At 39.6% G+C, this 25,360-nt stretch overlaps 1 protein-coding gene across 1 annotated transcript in view; it reads right to left on the reverse strand.

The window, feature by feature from the left end:
• Positions 1–1,292: 1,292 nt before the first annotated feature.
• Positions 1,293–25,360, reverse strand: part of Frmd7 (FERM domain containing 7) — a 48,397-nt gene continuing 24,329 nt past the window's right edge. Inside the window, exons 2-12 of the mRNA XM_008826739.3 lie at positions 24,353–24,457; positions 23,448–23,490; positions 21,296–21,374; positions 18,278–18,375; positions 10,877–10,991; positions 10,540–10,687; positions 7,347–7,442; positions 5,925–6,088; positions 4,583–4,651; positions 4,396–4,471; positions 1,293–3,118 (exon numbers count right to left, since the gene is read on the reverse strand). Coding sequence (XP_008824961.1) covers positions 2,042–3,118; positions 4,396–4,471; positions 4,583–4,651; positions 5,925–6,088; positions 7,347–7,442; positions 10,540–10,687; positions 10,877–10,991; positions 18,278–18,375; positions 21,296–21,374; positions 23,448–23,490; positions 24,353–24,457 — 2,070 coding nt within the window. The 3' untranslated portion in view covers positions 1,293–2,041. The remainder of the gene's footprint in view (positions 3,119–4,395; positions 4,472–4,582; positions 4,652–5,924; positions 6,089–7,346; positions 7,443–10,539; positions 10,688–10,876; positions 10,992–18,277; positions 18,376–21,295; positions 21,375–23,447; positions 23,491–24,352; positions 24,458–25,360) is intronic.

The following is a 25,360-nucleotide window of genomic DNA, read 5'->3' on the forward strand; positions in this document are numbered from 1 at the left end:
TTATATGAAATGTTACAACACAACTGCATCACAAACACAAGTTGTATTGCTTATTTGTTATAGCTATTAGTCTTGTAAACTGTTTCTAGGTGAAGCATACTCCAGTGTTCGGGGACTTTTAAAAATAAATATTTAAATTTTATGATCTTTGATGGTTGTTTTCTTGAGGGAGGGTCTGATATGTTTTTCTAATTGTTTGAAAATTTTCCTCCTTTACCTTTCATTATTGAATCATAACCAAGGTTTCCATTGTACACTAAAAGATATTCTTCATGTTACTAAGAACAGACAGAATTATTAATAGTCCTTTCAAACAGCTCTCCAGACAGTAAATTAGATGGTCTCTCTAATTACTATTTTATGAAAAGCTGATATACAGATTCAAACCCTATAGTTCTTAGGGAAAACATACATTTAGGAAAATTTTTCAGAAATAAAAATCAGAAGTGGCATATAACATAAAGGAAATTGAATTCTTCCTGGGGGGAGTTTTGTGGGTAATTTTTTTAATTAATAAGGATCTGTAGAATTAATATATAGGCAGCCCTGCTTCAGTATATTCAGCATATTAAATAATTAATATATACCTGAGAGTTAGTGATTATGTAGCAGAAAGGATGTATATTAAAGGAATTTTTTCTGCTGTGAGAACTAAAAGAGTTAGGAAACTTGTTATCCTTTTCTCTACACTAAATTATATATAAATGGTTTATTTAGGTAATTACTTTACTTCTTTGAAATTTATATTTAACATCTTGAAAGCATGTTGGACTTGACCCTATCAGCAAGCACAGTTCTCAAATACGATGCCCTACATTCCAGAAGGATTGATACAGAAATTTTGAATGGTTCAAGTATGGAATTTTGAGTTTGTACATAACTATAACCCAGTACTTGGGAGGCTGAGGCAAGAGGTTTATGAATTGGTGACAAGCCTGGGCTACATACTGGGAACCCATCTTGCAAAAGACAAAAAGGAACAACCAAACGGACAAAAACTACCAGAGTTTTGGTGTACTGTTACAGCGTGGCGTCATTGTTACTCTTTTTTCTTCTCAGCTACCCTATATTTCTGCTTCCCCCAACCACTCATGCCCTCTTGTCTCCCCTATTCTTCCCTGCTTTATAACTGTCCTGTTCCTTACATACAGGCCAGAACCAACTATTGCTGAAATTAATCAAAACAAAAGGAAGACCATACATTTATAACTCCTTTTTCATTGAATGGATTTTCCATGACTCTTTATTAAAATAACATTTCATTTCATTGCCTACATACATGCGACAAATACATGAAAGAATAAATTCTGACAGGAGAGATTTGGTGAACAAACTGGCTTGTTATCATTTATCTCACTACATAGAAAAAGTTGTTCAGAATAGAGAAGTCACAAGTTAAACATTGAGAAATGGGCCTAATCCATGAACTTCCTGGATCGAGAATTCTGCCAGGTCCTTGATTCTAAACATATTCTGCTTGGGAGATTTGTGCCACTTATTTGTTCCTGAGGCTGTAGGAGGGTCATGCTCTCCCTTCATATATGTTATAAAAATTGGCATTCGTAGTATGTAACAAAACTGTTTACTAGGTCCCATACAAGTCAGGAGGAACCAAACCTTTGTTTAGCATTATTTAAGGACAAAATGACCAACATAGTCACAGTCTACTAGATGACAAAATGACATTTAGAAGTCAGTCTCGTATGCGAGCCCACAGTGTCACTGTTCTTCAGTCTCAAAATATGGGCCTTCATTTACAATGTCTGGATGAGGAATGTATTATGATGATGACAGATACTTCCCTCCCACTGCAATAGTGCTGGTCAGAGGCATGGTCCAGAGTCTGTTCAGAGGGAATAGAAGAGTGAAGTGCAGAGAATGTAGCAGCAGCTTGATCTTTCCTACGCTATAGGTGTCCAGAATGAGAACATTCCCTTACTGCCAATTTAAAATGACTAAGAAAAGGTTTATTAAACATTCCTCATTTCTTACCTAAGATGGTAACATGGAACTGACCTGGGAACATTCACAGAGTTCACTCTTAAGCTAAGAAATAATTGCATGGTTTTAACAAAGTCCTATCTTCAGTGACTGGTGTGGTGAAAGAAACATCTTCATCTTCTTCATCTAACTGCAGACTACCAGAAGACAAGCGGATTCTGGCCATGGGTGACTTTATTCCTTTGCTGTACAATGAATAGTAGTCTGGTTTAAGAATTTCTGATTCTGAATCGCTGGACTCACTTGCTACATACCTTTCTGCTGTGCTCTGATCCATTAGAACTGCTGAGAACTCCTGCTCTGCAAACATACACACAAACGGGTCCACTTTACGACTCAGAGCAGGACAGGGCCCTAATGGTCTAAATTCTGACCCAAAGGGAAAACGGATAGTTTTCATGTCTGATTGGCTCTGGGACCATTTAGGGGTTTGATCTTGAATGTTACATGCAAACATATCATCTAATTGTGGGTCTTCCTCATCGAGATCTACACTGATATTGCTCCTACCACTAGTTCTGGCCATAGCTTCTTGGAGATCTTGAAGGTCTTGCTGTAAGCTCTTTATCCTGATACTCCTTGGGCTTCTTTTGGCTGGCTTTATTGGACTGGGCTCTATATAGCTGTCTGGTCTTGCCCTTTCCTCTGACATGATTGGAGACCGTCTGGGCACCTGGGGTGGCTTGTCCACATAAAAGAAGACTTGGGGAGGCATAATATCAACCTGCTGACTAATACAAGGAATATAGGGCACATCAGTGTATGCTAGCCGTCTTGCAGGACTCACTTTGCTTCTGAAACTAGATGTGCTTATGTGATTGTCAACAAACTTAGAGCTTGTTTGGAAAGAACTTAGGGGACTTCGTTCCTCAAAGAAGTCTCTGGGATCAGGGTCCGTGTTAAAGACAGGGTCTGTATAAATAAAAGGGAAAGAAGAACTACTTTGGGATGGATGTAGCAATGTGGGATCTGCCTCTGGTTTGGAGCGCTCCAGCTCGGCTGCAAATGTCACCTCCACCGCAGAGTTCCTCCTCCTACTGTCTAGCATAGGCTCAGATGCGTGCACTCCATTTACATTTCGGTAGTACCCAGTGCATGTAAGTCTCAGATCTTCCACCTTGATAAAAAGGACACATTGATGAAAGATGAGGAAAAAAACATTTAGCTAGAATTAGGGAGGGTCTTAAAGGTAGTCTCCAATTATAAAAGGCAGATTTCACAAAGACATTCCATATTCAATTCCTGGTTGATGTATACATGTTTGGAAAGTTTAGTTATTTATACGATATCCCAAGTTATGTGACAAAAAGTACATGTGGCACTCTTCTTGGTGACATCCCATTTCAAGCCTCCACATTTATGTATCCTTCAGGTAGCACTGTATTTCAAACAGTTTAGTTTGGTAACTGTATCAATGAACCAAGAATTCTGCACAGTCTGCCTTTGACAAGCTGTATTAACCTTGGGCTCCCGTCTCCTCCCTATTTTCTGTAAAATGATGGGGAGGAGGACTGTGAATGGCCTTAAAGGTTCATATACTAGATAGTACATTAGTAATATTAGTAATAGTTCATCATTATACCTCTGGTACCTTTTAAATAAAAACCATCTGTGTCTTGAGTAAAGGCATGAGAGTTTAATAACACCTATAATATATAAAATAACTTTTGTAGAGAGTGCCAAAGAAAACTAATCAGCAAGTTTCATAACATAGATCTCAAATGAATTCATCATTTTACAGTTCTGAGAGAATAACACTTTATCCTGAAATTATGCATTAAAGTGTGTGTGTGTGTGTGTGTGTGTGTGTGTGTGTATTGCCTGCATGTAGGTAAGTGCACCTGTGTCGTGCAATGCCCATGGCAGACAGAAGAGGCTGTCAGATCCCTTGGGAATGGAGTTACGGACAGTTGTTAGCTGCCATGTGGGTGCTGGGATTCTCTTCTACAAGAACATTCACTGTTCTTAACCGCTGAGCCATCTCTCCAGCTCCAGCAAAAATACTTTTGAATCTCAACACCAGAACATATTTCTTTCTCTAAACTTTATGATTTCCTTGGTGAAATCACAGAGCTTTAGTTTTAAAATTATAAAGCCATAGACATTTAATTGTATCTTCTTTTTGCAGGATGTTAACAATACAGATTGTAATGTGAAGGTATGACAGATGCTTCCATTCGGCATGGTATACACCAGTTGTAGTTTATTAAGTGGCCTGTTGGCAGGAAACATTGAGTCCGCAGACCTCCCAAAGAGGCTATCCTCAAATGGCATGGCTTTGGTACACACTGGGAGGTTCTGGCAGAATCAATTCTTGGAAGCATTTGAAAATGAGATGACTTATCGAGATGACTTATACTTATCTAAAGAAGTAGGAATTTTCAGAAACCTTACTTGTTTTGACACATCAGAGAGAATGTCTGGAGACGACCTGCACTGTCGTTCATGATACTGAGATGGGTAATGTTTCCTGAAATTCCCAAACAGATGCCATTGAAAATCACCACCATGGGAACTGTAGAATATATATAAATCACTGAAAACAATTTCAATCAGCATGAGAAGAAAGAAAAGGGTGTACCTTTCAAATGGCAGGCTCTTTAACCTCCCTTTTTTGCCATATTCCAATAGTTGCCTTTGAGTTCTTCCACTATCATAAAAAAGAAACAAGAATCATTCATTCCATCATAAGCTAATAGGCGACTGAAACTTCAGAACATCACTTACTATTGAAACCAAAAGCATCTGGATGAGTAGCATATGTTGTGGAGCTCAGATGATCACATTACTGTAAATACCCACATGTCCAAGAACCAGGAATAGGGCAGCCTCAACAACTAGGAGCCTAGATTTTTAGAAAAATGTGAAAAGCCAACTGACTCTTACTTTACATGTTAATTCCAATCAGACTTTTTATTTTGATTCCCAATCCATGACAGACAGAAAGCAGCTAACCAAACAGCAGACAAGGATTGCTACAGTTAGGCTTACACTAACAAAGAAATCCAGCTGACTTCTGCGAGAGACACAAGAGCTAGAAAAGAAATCACAATAATAATGAAATCCAAAAAGTCTGGGCCGTTTATCACAGAAGAGCAAGGCCTGACATGCCTCCCCCAACCCTGAGGCCATCCTTGCACTACAGCTGCCTGCAGAGGATAAGAAAGGATGTTTATAAGCACTCAGGTCATTTTTAAAAAAGCAAAATATGCTCAAATATGCTCAATATCATCTGTTTAAGAAGAGAGGGATTTGTAGAGTACACTTTGGGAAGATTCTATCAAAAATATGTGGGTCTTTTAATATCTCCATTTTTACAAGGCGGGCTTCCACGATCTGAAAAATCACTTATGTGGAAACATTGGATTAGAATTACTATTAGCTAAGAGTTTTATAGCCTTCTTCCAATGAATTGCTAGGCTAGTGTGTTCAAGTAAAAGCAAGATCTTATTTCTACCTCTCTTCTGTTCCTCCAAGGTGAGACCTGTAGTGAGAAGCCTGGAGAGCAACATTGCTCAATCTTCTTAATCCCTTGTCCCCTCCAGTGCTCTCTCACTCTGACTTTTGCCTAACTACCACCAAAGGATGTTGTTGAGAATTCTTTCCATGGCTGCGTATAAGCTGTCTTGAAGGGAAACAATGGGCTTGTTGAATGCATTTTCTCAAACTCTTTATGCTCCCTCTACACACTTGCTATGATTCTAATCCAATCCTTTAGGTAGGGTATACGCTCCTGCCTCCTAATTAGGGAATACGGACCTAATGCAACACAAAAGAATGAACAGGGAAGGATAGTTATAAACTTCCAAGTGATTTAAATGGATTCTTTGTTGATTTTGAAATTCAAACTCCTCCTATTGCTTCCCAAGTTATTGAAAAGAAGTAGTGTGCACGGTTTTCCCATGTGAAATGCATGTGATTACCTGTAGCGGAAACTGGAACCCTTGCTGCAGAGTAGCGTCTTGGGCTTTGATTTGGGCTCCTCGGAAAGTCTGAAGAAAGCATGGTACTCTACACAAGTTTTCCAGAAAGCCTTGCAGGCATCTCGGCTGGCCATGGTGAACTCCAAAGTGTCTTTGCACAGCACCTGTATAAACCAATTTCCATCCATTTAAACATCCTTCAAGAATATCAAAGACCTTCCAATCTCAATACCTTCCAAACTCCTTGTCCAGCGGCTCTTGCGGCTTCTGATTTTCCACTTGGCTCCCTGTTAGACTTCACACCTACTGAAAGCAAATGATTGGCAACCTTCTGGGGAACAGATAATGCCACACCTTCTCTAAGAAGTCAGTTCTGCTTTGCACAGCCCTCTCACCTTAAATGCTTTTCTGCCCTGCTTCTTCTCTTCCAGAAACATTGTGTGAAGTTGTAAATTAGGTTAAAATGAACATCAAAGGACATCTTTTCAAGATGACAAGAACTTATAATTGACCAACAGGAAAAGGAAGGGAGGAGAGATTTCCTTACAGATGGAAGATCTTGTATGGTGACTACATATAGGCAAGTCTTTTCAGTGTCCCAGCGAGAAAGACTTCTTTGTGTGCTCTATTGTCATACGGTGTTTTATATTTCTCTTTTAGCGTATTTTAATTTGTCCTAAGGGAACGTGGGTTTACAGGTTCAACTTCTTCCCATCTCTCCCGACTCAAAGCTGCATCCCCTTCTTTGCTACCTTTCCAAGTTCTTACATGCAGACCCTGGGTCTCTGAACAAGTTTCACACTAAGTCTGGTCCCCTTGAACTGTTCAAATGAACATCTTTATATAATGCCAAGATCTAAAGAATATAAATCACACTGGATCTTCTGTAGGGCCAAAATCGGTTTCCTTCATGATCACTAAAAGCACCTTTTTCCTCATCCTATAGAGTGCAAAGTTGCCCAATAATTATTTCTTCTGCTTATATGAACAGCCACTTCTCACATCTTGCTTGGCTTTAGCATGTGGTAGGTATTCAATAGTTTTTGCTTAAGGAAAGCGAGTAAGGACACTTTGTAAAATGAAGAGGCGAGCATCAAATGATTACTTCCATAGTCCTAGATCTAGTTACTCCCATTTGACTCATCAAAGCTCTTGAAAATGGTTTCCCCAGAGACCTGCCTGTCAGCTAAACTGCCTTATTTCCCTATTATACTATTCATCCTGAACTGCAAATCACATGTCTAAGTGTTTTGCCTCCAGAAAAAAAGTGAGACTAAATCTCTGTACTGTTTATGTGGAGGCTAAAGAGGGGGTTCATCACCCCTAGGGCCAGCCAACTTCACCATCCATATGCAAACTACTTGTAGAATAAGAAATTCCAGTGAACAGAAAAAAAGATAATTTATTTTTAAACCTACTTACCAATATATTAGCATGAAGTTTGATGAGAAAATGCTTCCTCTTAAAACTCAACTTGCGGATCTTAGCCCAGTTGAAAGTATTAATCTTTGTATTTCCCTGTAATGAAACACATAGCCAATTTCAGAGCATGTCAGCATGATATTGTAACACAGTGGAAGCCTGACAGAAAGTACACTTCACAAGATCATCTTGGGCACATCTCTTGCACAGATGGATCCTGTGGAGCTAAGTAGAAGCTACAGTGAAGTGTTGCAGGTAAGACACACATTCTTCTCGAATGGACACAAGGAGTGCCCAGGAGACCTTTAGGGCAGGATAATGAGATCATTATAGGAATGGATTGCTGCAATAGTTGCTGTATTCTCATCCCTCTTTATGTCTCCAGATATAAACGCTAAAAAGGAAAAGCATACTGTTTCTTCTGCCACCCCATTGACTCAAACACCTTCAATAGCTTCTCACTGTCATCATCAAATCTGGGCTGGATTTGATTGCCCCTTCTCAGCTGAATATACAGCCATCTCTCCCCACTGCTCCTTTAGTCCAAGTATCTCTCCAAATCTGTATCTTTCTTCCTGCTGTCTTCTTATTGCCCTCACCCAAAATTGCTATGCACATTGTCAAACCTCTTTACCAGGTCTGAGAGCACAGTCCCTAAGATTTTCTAACTGTAGCCCAACACATTTCTAGATCCCCTGAACATCAGTTTTCTTGGTCTGCTTAAACAGCTTAGCTTTTCTGTTTGTTGTTTGTTCAACAGTTATTTTATTCACATGCTCCAAAAATCAAAGGGACAAGAAAAGGTGCATAGTCCTGAGAAGTCTCACTCTCAGTGTTAGCAGAATCTAAGGTTCATGCTGCATGCCCAGTCTGCTGACGAAAAGGGAAGCAGAAATTGGTGGAAAGATGTGAATTTATTTACAGTTTTGGCCAGACCTGGCTTGAGAGAAATTATTACTGTGCCTCTGATTTGCTCATGTAATGTTCCAATTTATAGAAAAGATGTAGCAAAAGTCGGGATACATGCATATGTGGGTAGTCTTTCCAGAGAATGAACCATCTACTCTGGAATCAGGAGGGGTGGCCTATCCTCCGCTCCAGTGTGGAATTTTCCTAGACCCACTCTCCATTATTCCATTGTTATCAACCTTACTTTTGACTTCCTCTAGCAATTCCCTAAAGTTAACTTCATTTGTTATTTTCTTATGTGTACTTCCCATTCAATTTCAAGTAATATATAATAGACTAGTTGATGATTGCTTACGGGTTTGGTGTTGAGCATTATCACTCTTTCTTCTCCAAACAAATCGCAAGCATCTTTTAAAATTTTTCTCTTATGAGTATGAATGTAACGCCTGCATGTAGATAGGTGCACTCATGTCGTGCAATACCCACGGAGGTCAGAAAAAGGCATTGGATCCCCTGGAACTAGTGTTATGGACAGTTGTCAGCCGCCATGTGGGTGCTGGAAATTGAACCCAGGTCCTCTGCAAGAGCCACCAGTGCTCTTAATCGCTGAGCCATCTCTCCCGCCCCAATTTCAAGCATCTTAATGGAAGATCCAGGTCTCTCTGTTGCTTAATATTCATTTCTTGATTGCACCATATTTATTCTCTTCAGGACCTTTATCTGTTTGTCTTTTCTTTGGAGGACCTTTCTTCTCCACCCAGCCCTATCCTCCTGGCCTGGATAACATCTTTTCATTTTACCTTAAATGTTAAGTCCTTCTCACCTGCATTACCTTAGCAGCCCTTACTCCTAGCGCAAAGAATAGCACTTTTGTTTGTATTTAATTATTTAACTGTCTTCTCCCTATTAGAATTCAAGTTCCATTGACTTAGTATTATTCTTATTCACTGGTGTAGTCCTAGTGCCTGTTAAAGTATGGATCCACAGTACATTCTATCATCTATCTATCTATCTATCTATCTATCTATCTATCTATCTATCTATCTATCTATCATCTATCTATCTATCTATCATCTATCTATCTATCTATCTATCTATCTATCTATCTATCTATCTATCTAGTCTATCATCTACCTAGAAAAAAAGGGATAACTATAGCTGACCTAATGAATAAATATACTAAAATGCAATGACTTCTACAGTTTAAGACATAGGAATTTTATGGTATACAAAGCATATCTCAAGAAACTTGCTTCTTTTAAAAGAAACGGATCAATAAAGAACACAAGGAAGGTATCCAGTACATTAGTTTTTTTGGCTGAATCTGAGGTAGGAAAATATATTCTGAATAAGATCAGCTATCTTGTTCCCACTGTCCACAGAAGTACCTGAAATAAATCCTGTCTAATGTGATAGCTCTGTTTCTGTCTCTATTTTTTCCAGACAATAGGAAATGGCAAGCATCAGGGGTTATAGGGAAATGAATAAGAGGGCCCTCCTGGTATGCCTATAATCCATGGGGTTATTTTCCTATCAGTATGACCTTCTTCATGACTTCAGTCCTTTAATATGGTCTTGGGTGTATATGTGTCTTTGGACATTCCCTTCTCTCTCATGTTGATTTATTCACAAACTGACCTAAGCATCAGTCTATTATGCTTTTTATCATACTGAAAGTTAGGTGCGTACTTGAACCTAAAACCATTAAGTGTTCAGAAAAATGAAGATATATAATGGACTGGAAAACTGTTTAAACATAACTGCTGGGAAAGTTCTCTAGGGTGAAGATTAATGATAGTGGAAGACCATGGCACTTTAAGTGGATTTCTAACATGAAATACAAAATCCCCAGAAAAGGGTGATCCAGTAAATAGCAATAGTTACTGGCGTGGTTGGGCTTTAATTCCTTACCAGCTGACACTGGTTACCTCCAATGAAAACAGCAATGAGTAAAGGCACATCAGGGTTTGGATCTCTAAGGTTTGGGGCTGAACAGATCTACTCATCTAAAAATTCCAAAGAGCTTCTTCACTTTATTTCTTAACCATGCTAGCCTATTCTCAAGCGTGATGTTCTAGAAATCTAGATAGTATATTACTTATGGCACATGGAGGCAAGACCCTTTGTGGGGAGAGGGCATACGCACAACATTTCCAAGCATTACTTCCCTTCTCGTTGGTTGTAAAACCAAACACTGTAATCCTTTGGGGAAAAGCTACTCAAGTTGGAGTGAAGACAACCACCCCAATCAGTTGAAGTCCACCCCCAGGATAAGAGCTGTTACCCGTAACACCAGTACACCCATGTGAGCAACAGCCAGGTGGATCTGCATCCCTTCACCATCACTGGCAGGCTGAGGCCTGATGCCATACATATCCAGCTTCCTTGCTATGTCCAGTAGCAAAATATCTGATTCAGCTGGGCTCCGGCCACTACAACAGGAAAGGATTAATAAGCCAAATGAATGCAACAAGAATCACATTCACATTCCTGAGCGCTCCGCAAGGAGCTTAGTATTTTCTTGAGACCGAAGTGTCACAAACCTACAGGCTTGCTTTTAAGAGTCTGCCTTACTTTTAGTGTCCTCCATTGGGGGAGCAGGTGCCAGGGAAAGTACTTACATGTGCTGCTGATGAAAGTGCATGATCTTGCTCTCTAAACAGTCTTGACTTGGTAAGTACCGGGTTTGTACCAGATGTTTCCTAACTGTTTCTTCATGAAAGTCTCCAAGTTCTGCTGTACAAGAGAAAAGTGACACTTTCTACATTTCCATTGACAATTAAACAATGGAATTCCTGAAGAAAAAAAAACTTTTGATCTCTGCCTAATGTTCTTTTCTCTACAGCCAGTATAGCCTCATGCCTCCCATCCCATGCTCTGTGTATAATTGTATTTATGCAGGGGAAAACCAACTGACTCCTTTTTCCATTAAGAAGCAGTGTGTTACCTGTGAAGTCTCTGTCTGTGTAGTAGGTTGTAGACTTGGTATATAGCCGAAAGGCTCCCAAATCACACTTGAATATTTTCTTAGGTTTTCCTTCTACATTCATTTCATGATCTCTCTTATTTCCAATCATCCCCTGTTACAGGCTGAATTTTATTCTCCCAAAATTCATATGTTGAAATCCTGACCCCCGGTATCACTGTATGTGACTTTATTGGGAATTATGTGGGTATTGAGAACAGAAGCAGGGAGCTGTGGTCCAGTCTAATTAGTTTCTATTTAAAAAGAAGAAAATCACACACAAGGATTCTAGGTATGTGAGTACGGAGAGAAAAGATGATGTGAGGAACAGTAAGAACACAGCCTTCAACAAGCTGAGGAAAGACATTTCAAAATAAACCAAACCTTCTGAAACCTTGCTTTAGAATTTCTGGCATCCAGAATGATGAGAAATCATTGTATTTCTATGACAAGCCTAGTAAAATATAACACATCCTGAAACTTCCTTTCACTGTGATTATCTACTATCATAAAGGGAGAATAAAAATACCAGCTCACAGTGCAAGCAGCAGTCAAGTCCTCATTCTCTACTTGGAGAATTTAGTAAATCCCAAACTACTTAGAATCTCCATTAGATGAATTATCCTTACCAAATATCTACTACCTTATCTATAAGACTAATTTACTCTTTTATCAATGTCTCTAGTTTATTGTTGTTAGAAACATCTATCCCAAGATTAGATTATACCTACACTGGCCACTGAGGTACTTAGGATTATCTACCCCTAGTGTAAATGGTCTTTGACTCCTTTGAATTAATTTTTTGAGAATTTCAAATATGAGTATTGTATTTGCATTATTTCTACCCTTCCCAGCACCCTCCAACTCCTTCTATGCCCTCACACTGTATGGTAGCCTAAGAATATCTGTATACTGACCCCCCTGACTTTTTACCTACTTTGGATGTGTTATGCTTCTTCTGTGTTAGATTCACATGAGTTACTTTCTGGTTATTTATTTCCCTTAAAGTCAAAGTTTAGAACACTTTATTCTAACACTTCGATCTAAGATAAAATGGGCTAGGAAGGGGTATATCCACCCTGTTAGCAGTACATGTTCTTTAAGAGTAAACATACAATCCATGGAATCTTATGATGCTTTCTTATTGACTAAAATACATAAGCGATTCTTAGAACACTCAATAAATAAGGAATTGAAGGGAACTTCTTCAGTCTTGTGAAAGTTACCTATGAAAAATCTGCAGCTTACATCACAGTTATACTACATGGTGAGAGAATAAATACTTTCCCTTAAAACCCAGAACAAGCTACAGGTACGTGCTTTTGCCACTTCACCTAACATTGTAGTGCTGATTGTAGTAAACGCAATCAGGCATGAAAAAGTTATATAAAGAATTTTTACTGTGAAGGAAAAGATAAAGCTTCCTACTTATAAACAAGTTCCTGTATACAAAGAATTCTAAGAAATCCATAGAGGAAAAATAGAGCATAGTTGAAAGTACAGAAATAAACTCTCACGATTGTTTTTTGACAGTTGTCAAGATAGTCCAATGAGGAAATAGTAATCTTTCCAATGAATTGTTTCAGGACAAATGGACATCCACAAGCAAAAATACTATGATGCAAGCAAATTATAGTCAAGTCATCGCTCCGCACATTGGGAGTCTAGCAAATCCCCATCACTTTGGAATCCCCAGTAGACAAATCATTCTGTCTGTCCTTTCCGTACAGTGCACAGTTTCTCCAGGACTTTATACTACACACCAAAGAAGCATACCAAACTTAGTTTAAAACCTAGCACCGACCTATATACAAGAAGAAAACAGAAAAGTTCTTAAAGAAAACTAAGGAAAAGAATGTTTTACATCCATAGGTTAAGTAAAGTATTCTTGGATATATACCAAAAATACAATCTACCAAAATATTTAGAAAGTGGAGCTAAATCAAAATACTAATGGTTGTACTTCAACAATTATCATTTAAGAAATGAAGAGGCATCATTTATAAATGAAGAGACAAGGCACACTCCAGAGACATAAGCAGAAACTCTGCGAGTTTAAGGCCAGCCTGGTCTACATAGTGGGATCCAGGTCAGCAAGGGACACATAGTTCAATTTTAAAAAAAGGTACAAGGAGGGTAATTTTGAAAGCTTTATGTCTCATAAATAAGAATTTATGAAACATTTTAAAGATAATACATTTTAAAACGGGCAAAATGTTTAAATGGACATTTATCAAAGAAAAATTGGGAATCAGCACAAAAAAATTTAAATCATTGATCATTAGAAAAATGTTATATTTATATTCATATCCATTAACTGGGCTGCTCTCAACCTTTGACAGAAAAGCTTCTTTTTGAACTGGACAGCTGTCAATGCAGAGATGACTAATTGGTCAAAGTGCTGAAAATAAGAGACTGAGTGCTCAGCCCTAAATGGGTCATCTTTATCAACCATCCTCTCACCTCACTCTCCAAAGTTCAGGAAACATCCTAGAGAAGGAGGTAAGGACGTGGAAAGAATGTAAGAGCCCAGAAGATGGGGAGGCGTGTTGCAAAGTGCTATCTTCTGGGAACAACATGGTATCACTCTCCTGGACCCAGAGCAGTTGTGATTATCTGCACAAGACCTGCACAAGATCAAGCCAATCAAAATTCTGTTGTAGATGGGGGAGGGATGTTAGCTGTTGACAGCTGCTTGGGGAGGAAGAATTATTCTTCTTTGAGTATGTGGCTACTGGTAGGTTTCTCGTGCTCTAGTGAATGGTCCCATATCCATGCACACATGGGCATTATTAAGTGAACTTATTAGATTATTAATAAAGAAGATGTGTATGGGGAGCATGTTGACGGGGATACAGGGAAGATTAGAGGAAAGAAATAAGGAAATAAGGGCTGGATATAACTATGTTTCGTTTCTTTGTATACATGTATGTAATTCTCAAGAATAAGGAAAATTTATTATAATAAAAAGTACTAGTTATAATTGTAATGAGATACCTTCTTATACCTACTAGAATGACTCTAATCAAAAAGGGAGACAATGCTGAGTCTTAGTGAAGATCATGAAAATTAGAAACTTCAAGCATTTCTAGTATCCCTATACAAATTTGGAAAATAGTTTGGTAGCTTCTTAAAATTTTCAACATAAAAAGACTATACAGTCTGCGAATGAGAACTAAATACCATCAAACCCTATTGTTTGAAAATCATAGAAATTCAATAAACAAAAATAAAAATAAGCTAAATAAATATTAAAAAGATTATCTACTCTAGAGCAGGGCATTGTGGTGTATGCCTGTAATCCCAGAACTTGTAAGACCTTGTCTAAAAAAAAAAGATTGGGATTGGACAGATAGCTTAGCAGTTATGAGCACTTGTTGCTCTTGTAGATGACCCAAGTTGGACATCCAGAACCTATGCTGGGTGGCTCACAACCACCTTTAACTTTAGCTCTAGGGGATCTGATGTCTCTGGCCATAGAGGGGCACCTGCACTCAATGTGCACATACTCACACACAGAGACACATATACACATAATTTAAAAATAGTGAAAATAATAGCCAGGTGTGGTGGCACACGCCTTTAATCCCAGCACTTGGGAGGCAGAGGCAGGCAGATTTTGTTGAGTACAAGGCCAGCCTGGTCTACATAGTGAGTTCAGGTCAGCTGGGACTACAGGGAGACCCTGTCTCAAAAAGACAATAAATAAATAAATAAATAATAAATAAATAAATAAATAGTAAAAATAAATATTTTAAAAAATTATCTAGCCTGAAAATGACAAGAACAATAGAAGATGACCTGTAAGTAGAAGACAGACTATTAGGGAAGGTGAGGGGGAGTGAAGGACAAGAGAGGATAAAAGGCAGTGTACACATGATCAAACCATTACATATGTATGTATGGGAATGTCAGTGAAACCCATTAATTTGCATGATTAATTTTCATGACTAATTATAATTATAAAAATATTCAACAGAGAGGTATCACTTGAACTAGCAATCACATTCCTAGGATTGTACCCAGGACAAAGAAAACATATAACCAGGCAAAAATATGTATGCCAATGTTTATATTGTTATTCTATCCATGACCAAGTGACTAGACAGACAAAATGTGGTAAATTCATAAAATGGAATAGTCTTCAGGATCAGAACTGAATAAACTAGAACATGCATGGATTTCAAAAAAAAATGTTGAGTGAAAAAGCCAGATGCAAAGATCACAATTATTATTTTCCCACTTATATGAAATGTCCCAAAAGACAAACAAATGTATAGAAACAGAAAGTAAATCAGTGTCTACCTAGATTTGAACAAAGGAAGAGAGTATGATTACCATTCTGGTTCAATTTCCATCATCTCTCCTAAAATTTCCTCTTATGCATCTGCCTTTTTCCACCATTCCCTTCTAAGGTCTGTTTTCACCACAGCAATCACCAGGGTCCAGGGTCTTCTTTAAACATTATTCAGATGATGTCAACTCTCTATTTCTACAGCTTCCCATCTCATTTACAGTCATGCTCTAAGTCTTTAATGTGCTTTTAATTCCTATCTTCGGTCTCATTCAGCTGCAGCCAACCATAAAGACTGTTTGATGTTTCTCAAACACCCCAGGCACGTTCTCTCCTCTGGCCTTTTGTACTGTGTATTCCCTCTGTGTGGACATCTGTCACCAGACTTTGCTCCATGGCTTGGTTTCTTCCCTCCTTCAAATCTTTGCTCTACCATCACCTTGACAGTAGGCTTATCTTCACCACTTTATTTAAATACCCAGTTCCCAGTTCCGGGGGCTGGAGATATAGCTAAGCAGTTAAGAACACTGGCTGCTCTTACAGAAGACCCAATTTGGATTCCCAGCACCCACATGGTGTCTATCAACTGCCCTAACTCCAGTTCCAGGGGATCCAATGCCCTCTTCTGACCTCTGTAGTCCTTGCACTACAAGGGTATATTTACATACATCTAGGCAATATACTCATACACATAAAATAAAAAATAATAAATATAAAATATAAATAACCAGTTCTCACCTCTTAGAACCCTCCACTTCTCTTCTATGAACATTTTTTTCTCCATTGCGCTCACCACTTTCTAACATTCATCAAATGGTTTCTTTTCTTATTTTGGTCACTGTTTGACTCTCCAGCACTGCCAGTATGTGAGCTCCATAAAGACAGAGTTGTGTCTTAGCTCACTGCTGTGTTACCAGTGCCTTTAATAGGATCTAGCAAAGTGGTACTTACCTGATTTTTTTTCATTCAATGAATGACAGATAATGGTTGTAATGGGAGTTTGTAAGAATGAAGATTCAAGTGAACGATTTAAATCGTGTTTGGGAGGGGCTGTCTAAATAGACTTACATAAAAGAGACAAAGGTAAATGAGAGGTCCAGAGCATGGAGTTCTTAAATATCTGGACTGTAGCAAGCACTCAACAAATATTGGATGAATGTGTAATTAAACACATAAACAAGCATTGTGTTGTACTTCTGCATATGACCTTAAGGTCCTCTGAGTCTGACTGGGATTGATTGTAAAAAGCTAACACACTAGAACTTCAGCTTTTCCCTCCATAAAATGAGCTTTTACTAACAAACAGCATATCTTCTGGAAAGGCTGAAGTCCTCTGTTATCCCTGATCACTAAAGAATGCCCAACTCCATAAGGCAGAACTCTTAAGAATAAAACTGGATTCCTCCAAAAGAGCTCACCTGGGAACCTCGTTCTCTTGATTGCCACCTGAAGAGGTAACGAATAGGGAAGGATGTTCTCCCTATCTGCCCTACCCCATTCCCCACACCTCAGTGCCAAGTACAACAATGAACACATGGTTAGTGACTCTGGCATTCAAGACTCTTCAAAAGGATGTTTCATTTTCCACTATGTTTCCTAAATAGGAAATATGTTTGAGCTATGCAGGCTCATTCAGCATCCTCTATATAAGCTGCTTCTTGTCCTATCACTATGTTTTACTCTGCTTATCATCACATTCAATACCTGTGGGTCCCAGTAAGGCTCAGCACAGACGTCACCTCTGCCATCAGTTTTCCTTGACTCACTGCTCTTACTGTCCACTGATTTTTCTGAGAACCTGGAGCTCTCTTTACTTGTCCCAGCTGGGAGTCACTTGATAACACTGATTTAGACAATGTCCCTATCTAAGCATTTCATTTTGCTGTTCCCAAAGAAATCAGAAGCCCACCATTTATGGACTGGTAGGAAGGTAAGGAACAAAGGTCAAAAATGAATTTAGGAAATAAACAAAAACTGAAGTTATGATCGCGCAGGATTCGCAGGGAACAGTGTATTCTTGGGAGACTTCTCCAAAACAGAAAAAATCCAGCTGGCCTTAGAAGAGCAGATGCTATCTCCAGCTGCCTAGACATTACCCTCCAGCTGGAGGAACAGCCTGGCCTGGCCTGTGTAACTCCCTCCCAAGCAGAACCCCACTGTTCCCTTGAGCCCACCTTCAGTATTCCGCCTAGTCCAAATTCTTGGCTGCTAAGATAGAAGGAGCACTGATATATGCCCCTTCTTCTTTTAGCCTGTCTCTACTTGCTCGTCACCATGCTTTATTCTCTGGAGCTGTACTGCAGAAAATATGGATCTGAGGTCTATTCTAGGGCAAATAGAGGGAGTTGTGGCCTGCCTGGAAAAATCCATGGCAAGAATCATTCAAAGCAGCTCCTGGACAGTAAGTCAAGGGACAATGGCAGCAGGGTAGATGGACTGAGGTAGAAGAAAATCAGCATTTACTTTAAATCTTCAGAACCACCTCCATGAGTGGATGTTCTTGTCACTGTGTTAACAAGGACATTCAATCTCAGAGAAATAAGGGAACTTGCCTTAACCATGGTGAGAAGGTAGTAGACACAAGATTGGATTCAAATCTCAGTGACTTCAATGAAGCATCCATGATGCTTCAGTGTATCTTAACCAGGTGTTGGATCCTTTAAGGCTGAACACACTGGCATGCACGCACGATAGGATTGCCCATGTCCTTTGCTTGGTTCTTTCCCTGGCTGATAGACTGAGACATCGACATTAGGTACTTACATTGTAAGATGTGAGACACCATTAATGCTGTACACTTGTCACTGCATGGAAGTTTTCCCAGAGCCAAGTCCTTCTTTATTTGAAGGGAAAAAAGATACCTGCAGAAGAATTGGGGAAAATATCTTCACAAAGAGACAAGAATACAGAAGAAGAATTTCCTTTCTCTCAGATCCAAGATGATTCAAGAAAGGAACAGCACCCAGTCAGTCAGATGCCTTTTTGGGGTAGTGAGTCATGTGCAGGCTTTGCTTCAGACCCAACACAACCCCAGGCCACAACTTGGCTGACCAAGCACATTGACAGGTTCTGCAACCATTAGGAACTGCCCTTGCCAAAGCCTGCTGCCAGCTTGAGGGACTTGGCCAATTATCTTCTGGTGGTTTCCGCCGTGGAGTCAATCACATCGTGAGCTAGAGAAACAGGGAGCCTCAGCAAGCACGAGAACACTCTGGAGGACAGCTCTGCAAGGCTCACAAAGGACCATCAAATAGGCACAGCCACCAGAGTTCCAAAGGCTAGTGGAGCGGAAACAATCATTCTGTTTTACAATGATGCCGAGAGGGGGAAGGCCATTTTGACCAGGTCCTATCACTCAAAGATATTGAAACTACAGCTAGAACATAAAGTCTGCCACTGAGTCCAGGACACCTGTGCAGACAGCATATTTCTGGAATCATGCTTATGCCCATGTTATTCCCTTACCTAGATTGCTATCCTCATGTCAACCAGAGCCCAACCAAGTACTTTACACACAGTGGGTAGAAAATTAATGGTTAATGAATTCAGGGATTCAGAAACCTCATCTGAAATCCATAAAATGCAGGTTTATGTTTTGAGAGCTGCCAAACTGAACATTTGTGCCATATACACTTAAGGCCTTATTAAAGGGAAAAGTGTGTGTGTGTGTGTGTGTGTGTGTGTGTGCGCGCGCGCGCGGGCATGCATGCACATGAACGCGCACGTGTGTGTATGAGGAGGTCAGAGGAAAATCCCAGGTGTTAGTTCTTGCCTTCCACCTTGTTTTGAGACAGGGTCTCTTCTTGGTGTTTGTCACTGAATACACAAAGATTGCTGGTCTGCAATCCTCCATGTTTACCTCCCATCTTGCCATAGAAGCATAGATGTGCTCTGTGCTCAGCTTTACATGAGTTCAGGGATTCGAACTCAGGTACTCACACTTGTACAGCCAATGCTTTACTTACTGAACCTTCTCCCTAGCCCCCAGAGCCCAGTTTAGAAAAAGAAATTAATTGTATGAGAGACTACTGCTGACTGCTTTCTTTGACAATAAAAAAGATTCCTATATTTTATTTTATACACCAAAACATGCATTATCTACTGCATTTACCTATATAAAAATATAATTTTCTAGATAAAGTTTTATGTGGATTTATTATAAACTAACATCTTGAAGGCAATGTGGTAAAGGATAACTAATTGCATGCAATCTATGAAAATCTAGATTGAAAACCTGTCAAGTATTCAGTTTACAAAAGCTTTAACCATCACGAGTCTTCAAATTTTGAGTGCCCCTAATGCATTAGAATTGATTCAGCTAGACAGTTATAGTTGTACACTACTCTCAAAAATCCATGCATTGGGCCCTAAACAAGGCATGCTTTGAAGCCTCTACAGCAGGAAAGTATTCTTCTTTCTGTTTGTTGTAGCTTGGGTTTTTGTTTGTTAGTTTGTTTTGAGGCAGGTTCTGATTCTGTAGCCCAGGCTGTCCTGGAGCTCCCTATACAGACCAGACTGGCCTCGAAGACACAGCAATCCTCCCGCCTCAGCATATGGAGTACTGGTATTATAGGTATGAACCATCATACCTGGCTCAGTTAAGTAATCTTAAATGGATCAATGGAGAAAAGTTAAAGGCACCTAATCTTTGGCATTGCCTGTTTACAAATACAGATGTATACATTAGTTCATTAATTTGCAAAAGGAAAAATTAATGTCATTTTCTTCATATAAAAGACAGAGGGAATTTTATGTCTTTTGATTGTTATGTGCTGCTAAGAATGAAACTGCCTGCTACAAATCCTTACTCTGAATAGATGATGAACCATTTCTTATCAAATTGATTTTCTCATATTTTTGAGAAAGTTTATCTCCATCAAAATTGATCACAATTTAAAATTCATCTGCAAAGGGTTAGTGAATGCAAACTGGTAGAGATACCAAGATATCAAGTTATATGGAAAAGTGGCTGACAACTTACAAATGCAGAAAGAGTTGAGAGAGAGAGAGAAAGAGAGAGAGAGAGGAGAGAGAAAAAAAACTTCTGCAAAGACACTGCACAGAAGTTCTTCTGTACCAAAAAAGTGAGAGTTAATTGGATGAACCATGTAGAAGCAGGTAGGTCAGGGAGAATAACTGTAAGAACATGCGATCTTGACTCATCCACTTCAGCTTCTAGGACATGTTGCCTCATAATCTGTTAGCCAAAAGGGCTGGGAAAGAATAGCACCTAGAGCCTAGGTCCTTTCTATGTATATCAGTATAAATCTAAAAGCAGAGCAAGGTTTCACCAAGTGTTACAGTGACAACATAGCTTTGCAAAAGTAAGTCTCCACTATAATTAAGAAGGGCATCATTCATAAGCATATATCATTATAGAATATATGAATCACTTTCTACCTACAGAATACAACCATATACATGTTCATTTTCATTGGACATGGGAGTTGGCTGACATCAAAATTATGCCAATTGAAATACAAATAATATGAAAAAGAATGTGAATATTGTTGTGGCAGTTAATGGCGTAACCCTCAAAGTGCCACCAAGGTGTGCCACCAATTTTAAAACCCCACCCCTCTCCTTGTAGTTCCAACATTTGAGAAGATTAACAGTTTGCGAACAAGCCCAGCTCTCCTTCTTTCTAGTCCTTCACCTTGTCCCAAAAAGTGAGTGACTTAAAGCCAAGCAGTGCAAAAGACAACAAGAGCCTCTTCCTCAATAGATGGAGAATGAGGATTTTCAAGTAATGTCATGCAACAAACACAGTTATCACTTTACCTTGTAAGCTCTTCCCGAAGATGTCCAGGGTCCACTGGGAAAAATTTCACCATAAATTTGAAAACAACTTCCTTAGGATCTTAAAACACAATATCTCCATAAGTTTTATTTAAATGTTCATCACAACAGTTAAGATCTGCACACACACACACACACACACACACACACACACACTCACACACACACATGCAAACACACACTAGTCCATTTCCCTCCCCTCTCCATGGTTTCTCCCCATAGACTTTTATTTTATATTTCAAATGTTCACATGTATAGTATTATTACTTCTGAACTGTGACTCTACGTGTATAGCAATTGAGAAAATCCACCCCCTACAGCCTTTCTCCCTTTGAGTTTCTTTTGTAAAGATGTGCCAATTTGGGGCCTGCTGTGTCCTTTACTAAGGAGTGTGTCATTCAGAAAAATTATTGCCATTTGGGACTCTGCATTTCTGCCTGACAGAAGGGCAGATTCAGCTGGAGCATATCACTAGATATATTAAGAATTTCATAATTGAAACTATAAACAATGTGGACCAATGTCTCTATGGACCAATGTCTCTATCCACCTTAAATTATACACCTGAAAAACCACATTTACAGATTTTCACATCTACTTGTGTTTGAAAACAAGAAACCCGAGGCTGGGGGTGTAGCTCAGTGATAGGGAGTTTTGCTAGGGTCTTGGGTTCCATCCCTAGCACCAAAATAAAAGACTAAATTTTTTAGACCAAAAGTCATCACACATGGGGGCTGGAGAGATGGCTCAGTGGTTAAGAATACTGGCTACTCTTGCAGAGAACGTGGGTTCAGATCCCAGTATCCATATAGTAGCTAACAGCCACCCATAACTCCAGTTCTAGGAGATTTGACACCCTCTTCTGGTCTCTGAGGGTACTTGCATACTGGCAGGCAAAACACTGACACACACATATGTGTGTGTGCACATATATATTAAAGTCACCACACACACGTAGTAGCATTACATTGAACTAATAGTAGCATTGAATAATTCAGTACATGTTTTTTGGGTCCTTATCATCTGCCTAGTATTGTCCTAACCAGAAAATGGTAGTGAAAAGACAAAGAGCCCCCAGTCTCATAGATGAGACAACTATCTAAACAGGTCAGTTACAGGACAACACAGTCTATAAGCACTGAGTACTGGGAAGCACAAGAAGGAGCAAGGAGTTTAGAAAATGTCAAGGATGTCTTCCTAGAGGAGTTGACAGATAAGTAGCTTAGCAGAAGTAGGAGCTGAAATGGTTCATGACAGGGACAAAGCTTAAATGATAGAGTCCAGAGCTTAGTATATTATATTAGTAAGATTGAACTTTAAATGTAATTAGGGAGCCATGGAAGCATCTTAAGCAGGAGGGAGATGTGGTAAGGGTTGTAGAGCTCAATAGATCTCTGTAAGTCTAATGTAAATCCTAGATTGGAGAAAATCAGTTCTGAAGGTCATGGAATCATGTGACATAATCACCACCCAATGAGAAGCAGAAATATGAGAAATAATAACATGTGAAGGGCAGAGGGGACAGAGACACTGAAGCAAGGTTTCCCAAATGGTTGATTGAGATCCACTTGCTAGAGAAATGCCTTTGCAACTGGTTAAACATGCATTCACTGGTCCTCTAGCCCAGGAATGAGGTCCAGAGATCCCCCTTCTAACAAAAATCCCAGATGCATTTTGACGAACACTGACATGTGGGATAAACCATGCTAGAGTGTGAAGTATAGGGGGCACTCGAACATGGACTGAAACAAATAGGCAAGACTTGTGATAGCATGAAAGGAAAGTCTTCAGACGTCTAGAAGGTGAAAGCTATCACAAACTGATGTTAAGGATGCTTGAAGATTCACAATCCCAGAGAGTGATGTCTACTCCTACGTGCAATCCACCAAGTGGCATAATTACCAGCATTCTTCAGATGTACTCCAGGATATAGCAGAATGAACTTCTTCATTTCAGGCAAAATTAAGACAATTTTCTCAATCGCTAAATTTACTAGACTGATGAAGGATTGAAATAATATATCCAAGCCCTTTTTTTCCCATTCATTGTAACGTGAGGAATTGTGTGGGGTTGTAGAAATATTTTTCAAGTGTGAACTGAGCACTGTATTCTTTGAATGATATTTTATACTTACTTTTTACTTGCTTTGTTATGGGCTTCAGAAGTTCCAACCAAACCTTTAATACATTAATGAAAAAAATTGGTAGAACACAGCAGCAACCACAGTCCACCCCTCCCCCCTGCTTTTTGGTACGAGATAAAGGTCAACATCAAATGAACAAATACCAGGACTATTTAGATTTCTAAAGATAGTTGGAAATAAACAGCAGAGTCAAAGAGATGATATACCTTCACCTCATTCAGTCTCCCCCTCATAATTTTCCAATGACAGTGAACATTGCTGATGTATAAACTCTTTGTTGTTGACATTTCAATCACTGCTCTCCTGCCTCAGTAGGATGACAGAGGTGTCACAGACAAAGCTCATTAACAGCTACAAAGACTAGTGAAAGCATTTGGCTCCACATTTGAATGCCACCCCCCAACACACACACACACACACACACACACACACACATACACACACACCAAATGCCAGCTTAATAGACCTAATGAGCCTTTCTGAGAAGGTGCCAGATTATAGATACGGCAAGGCAGGACACAGCAGGGGGGAAAACCTTGTGAAAGTCAGGACCTGAGAAACAGGAAAAGAACTCTCCTAAATATTCTCAGGTGAAGTCAGGAGTCTTCTTCCTGGAGATTGAGGTGCAACCTCTGGAAATTCAAAATAGGTAAACATTGACAGCTGTTCAGAGAGACAGAACATGAGTTGGAGGCAGAAGAATTTGTGTTTGGCAAATCAAGTTGACTTGTAATAAACAAGGAGGGGGTGGGTATATTAGTTTTGAAATTCAATAATTTTGCAAGGATATAAACCTTTTGCATTTTTCAGTCAGGGGTGGGGGCCCTACATACCTAGGTGAAACTGCGTTTGGAAGCAATTCTACACACAAAGAATCGATGATAAAACCCACTTACATTATTTCCAGAATGGCTGCAGAATTCTAATCCAAAGTACTCCTTTTCAGCAAGATTGAGATGGCTGCAACTCAGGTTAAAGAGGGCCTTTCCCGATGACTTTTGCTGAACAAAACAAAGAGATCGCAGCACAGTTTAGATTCCTAATCTGTTATGTGGAATAAAGGATAGAAGCAAGGACTTTCTTTGAATCCATTTCCAAAGCCCTCTTCAGAGTATCCGCACTCTCACAAAAATGTTGAGAGTGGTACAGATACAGACACAAACCTACCTGTACATGGTTTAACCACATCCCTAAAAACTATTCAGAATAATAAGATTCCCTTGGAAAAGAGCCTCACACTTAACTATGACTAGATCTGCGAATTCACCCTTTGCATAGAAAGCCTTCATCAATTCATCTCACAGGCAGTTTGAATGATTTCCCCCAAATTGACAGGTACTTTAATCAAGATGTAAATCTGACCCTACTACAGCCCTGCTTCAAATCCTTCAGGGACTCTCCTTGGGGCTAAAGCCTCACTTCCTAGCCAGGGAGGCCCATGGCTTCCTCATTTCGCCTGCGTGCCCCTCCCTGAGCATTTCTCACACACACCCCCTGACACTTTCCCTCTAATAATCGCAGCGGTTCTCAGTTCCCCCACATGTCAAGTCTCCTCATGCCTCTGTGCCTCTACTCATGTCATTCCTTCTCCACAGCCCGCCCTTCCCACCTTTCTCTGCTCTTACTCAGCTCAAATGTCATCGCCCCAGGAGATCTTTCCAGATATCCACAGCAGGTTAAACCAAGGGCAGACCCAGAGTTCCCAAATACCCTGGCTTACCTCAAACAGGACAGGCCTTACATGCCAAGTCTACCTTCCCCCTATGCTGAACTCTTCTATAACGAAGACCCGCTTTTCTTTTCCTCGTTACTCCCCCAGTCTAACCCAGAGCTTGGTACAGTGGGGGCTCTTAAAATGTTTGTTGTTCTAGCAGGAAATTGACCAAATTCATCACAGGAGCCCC

The sequence above is a fragment of the Nannospalax galili genome, unplaced genomic scaffold, assembly GCF_000622305.1.
Source record: "Nannospalax galili isolate Female #2095 unplaced genomic scaffold, S.galili_v1.0 scaffold371, whole genome shotgun sequence".
NCBI lineage: Eukaryota > Metazoa > Chordata > Mammalia > Rodentia > Spalacidae > Nannospalax > Nannospalax galili.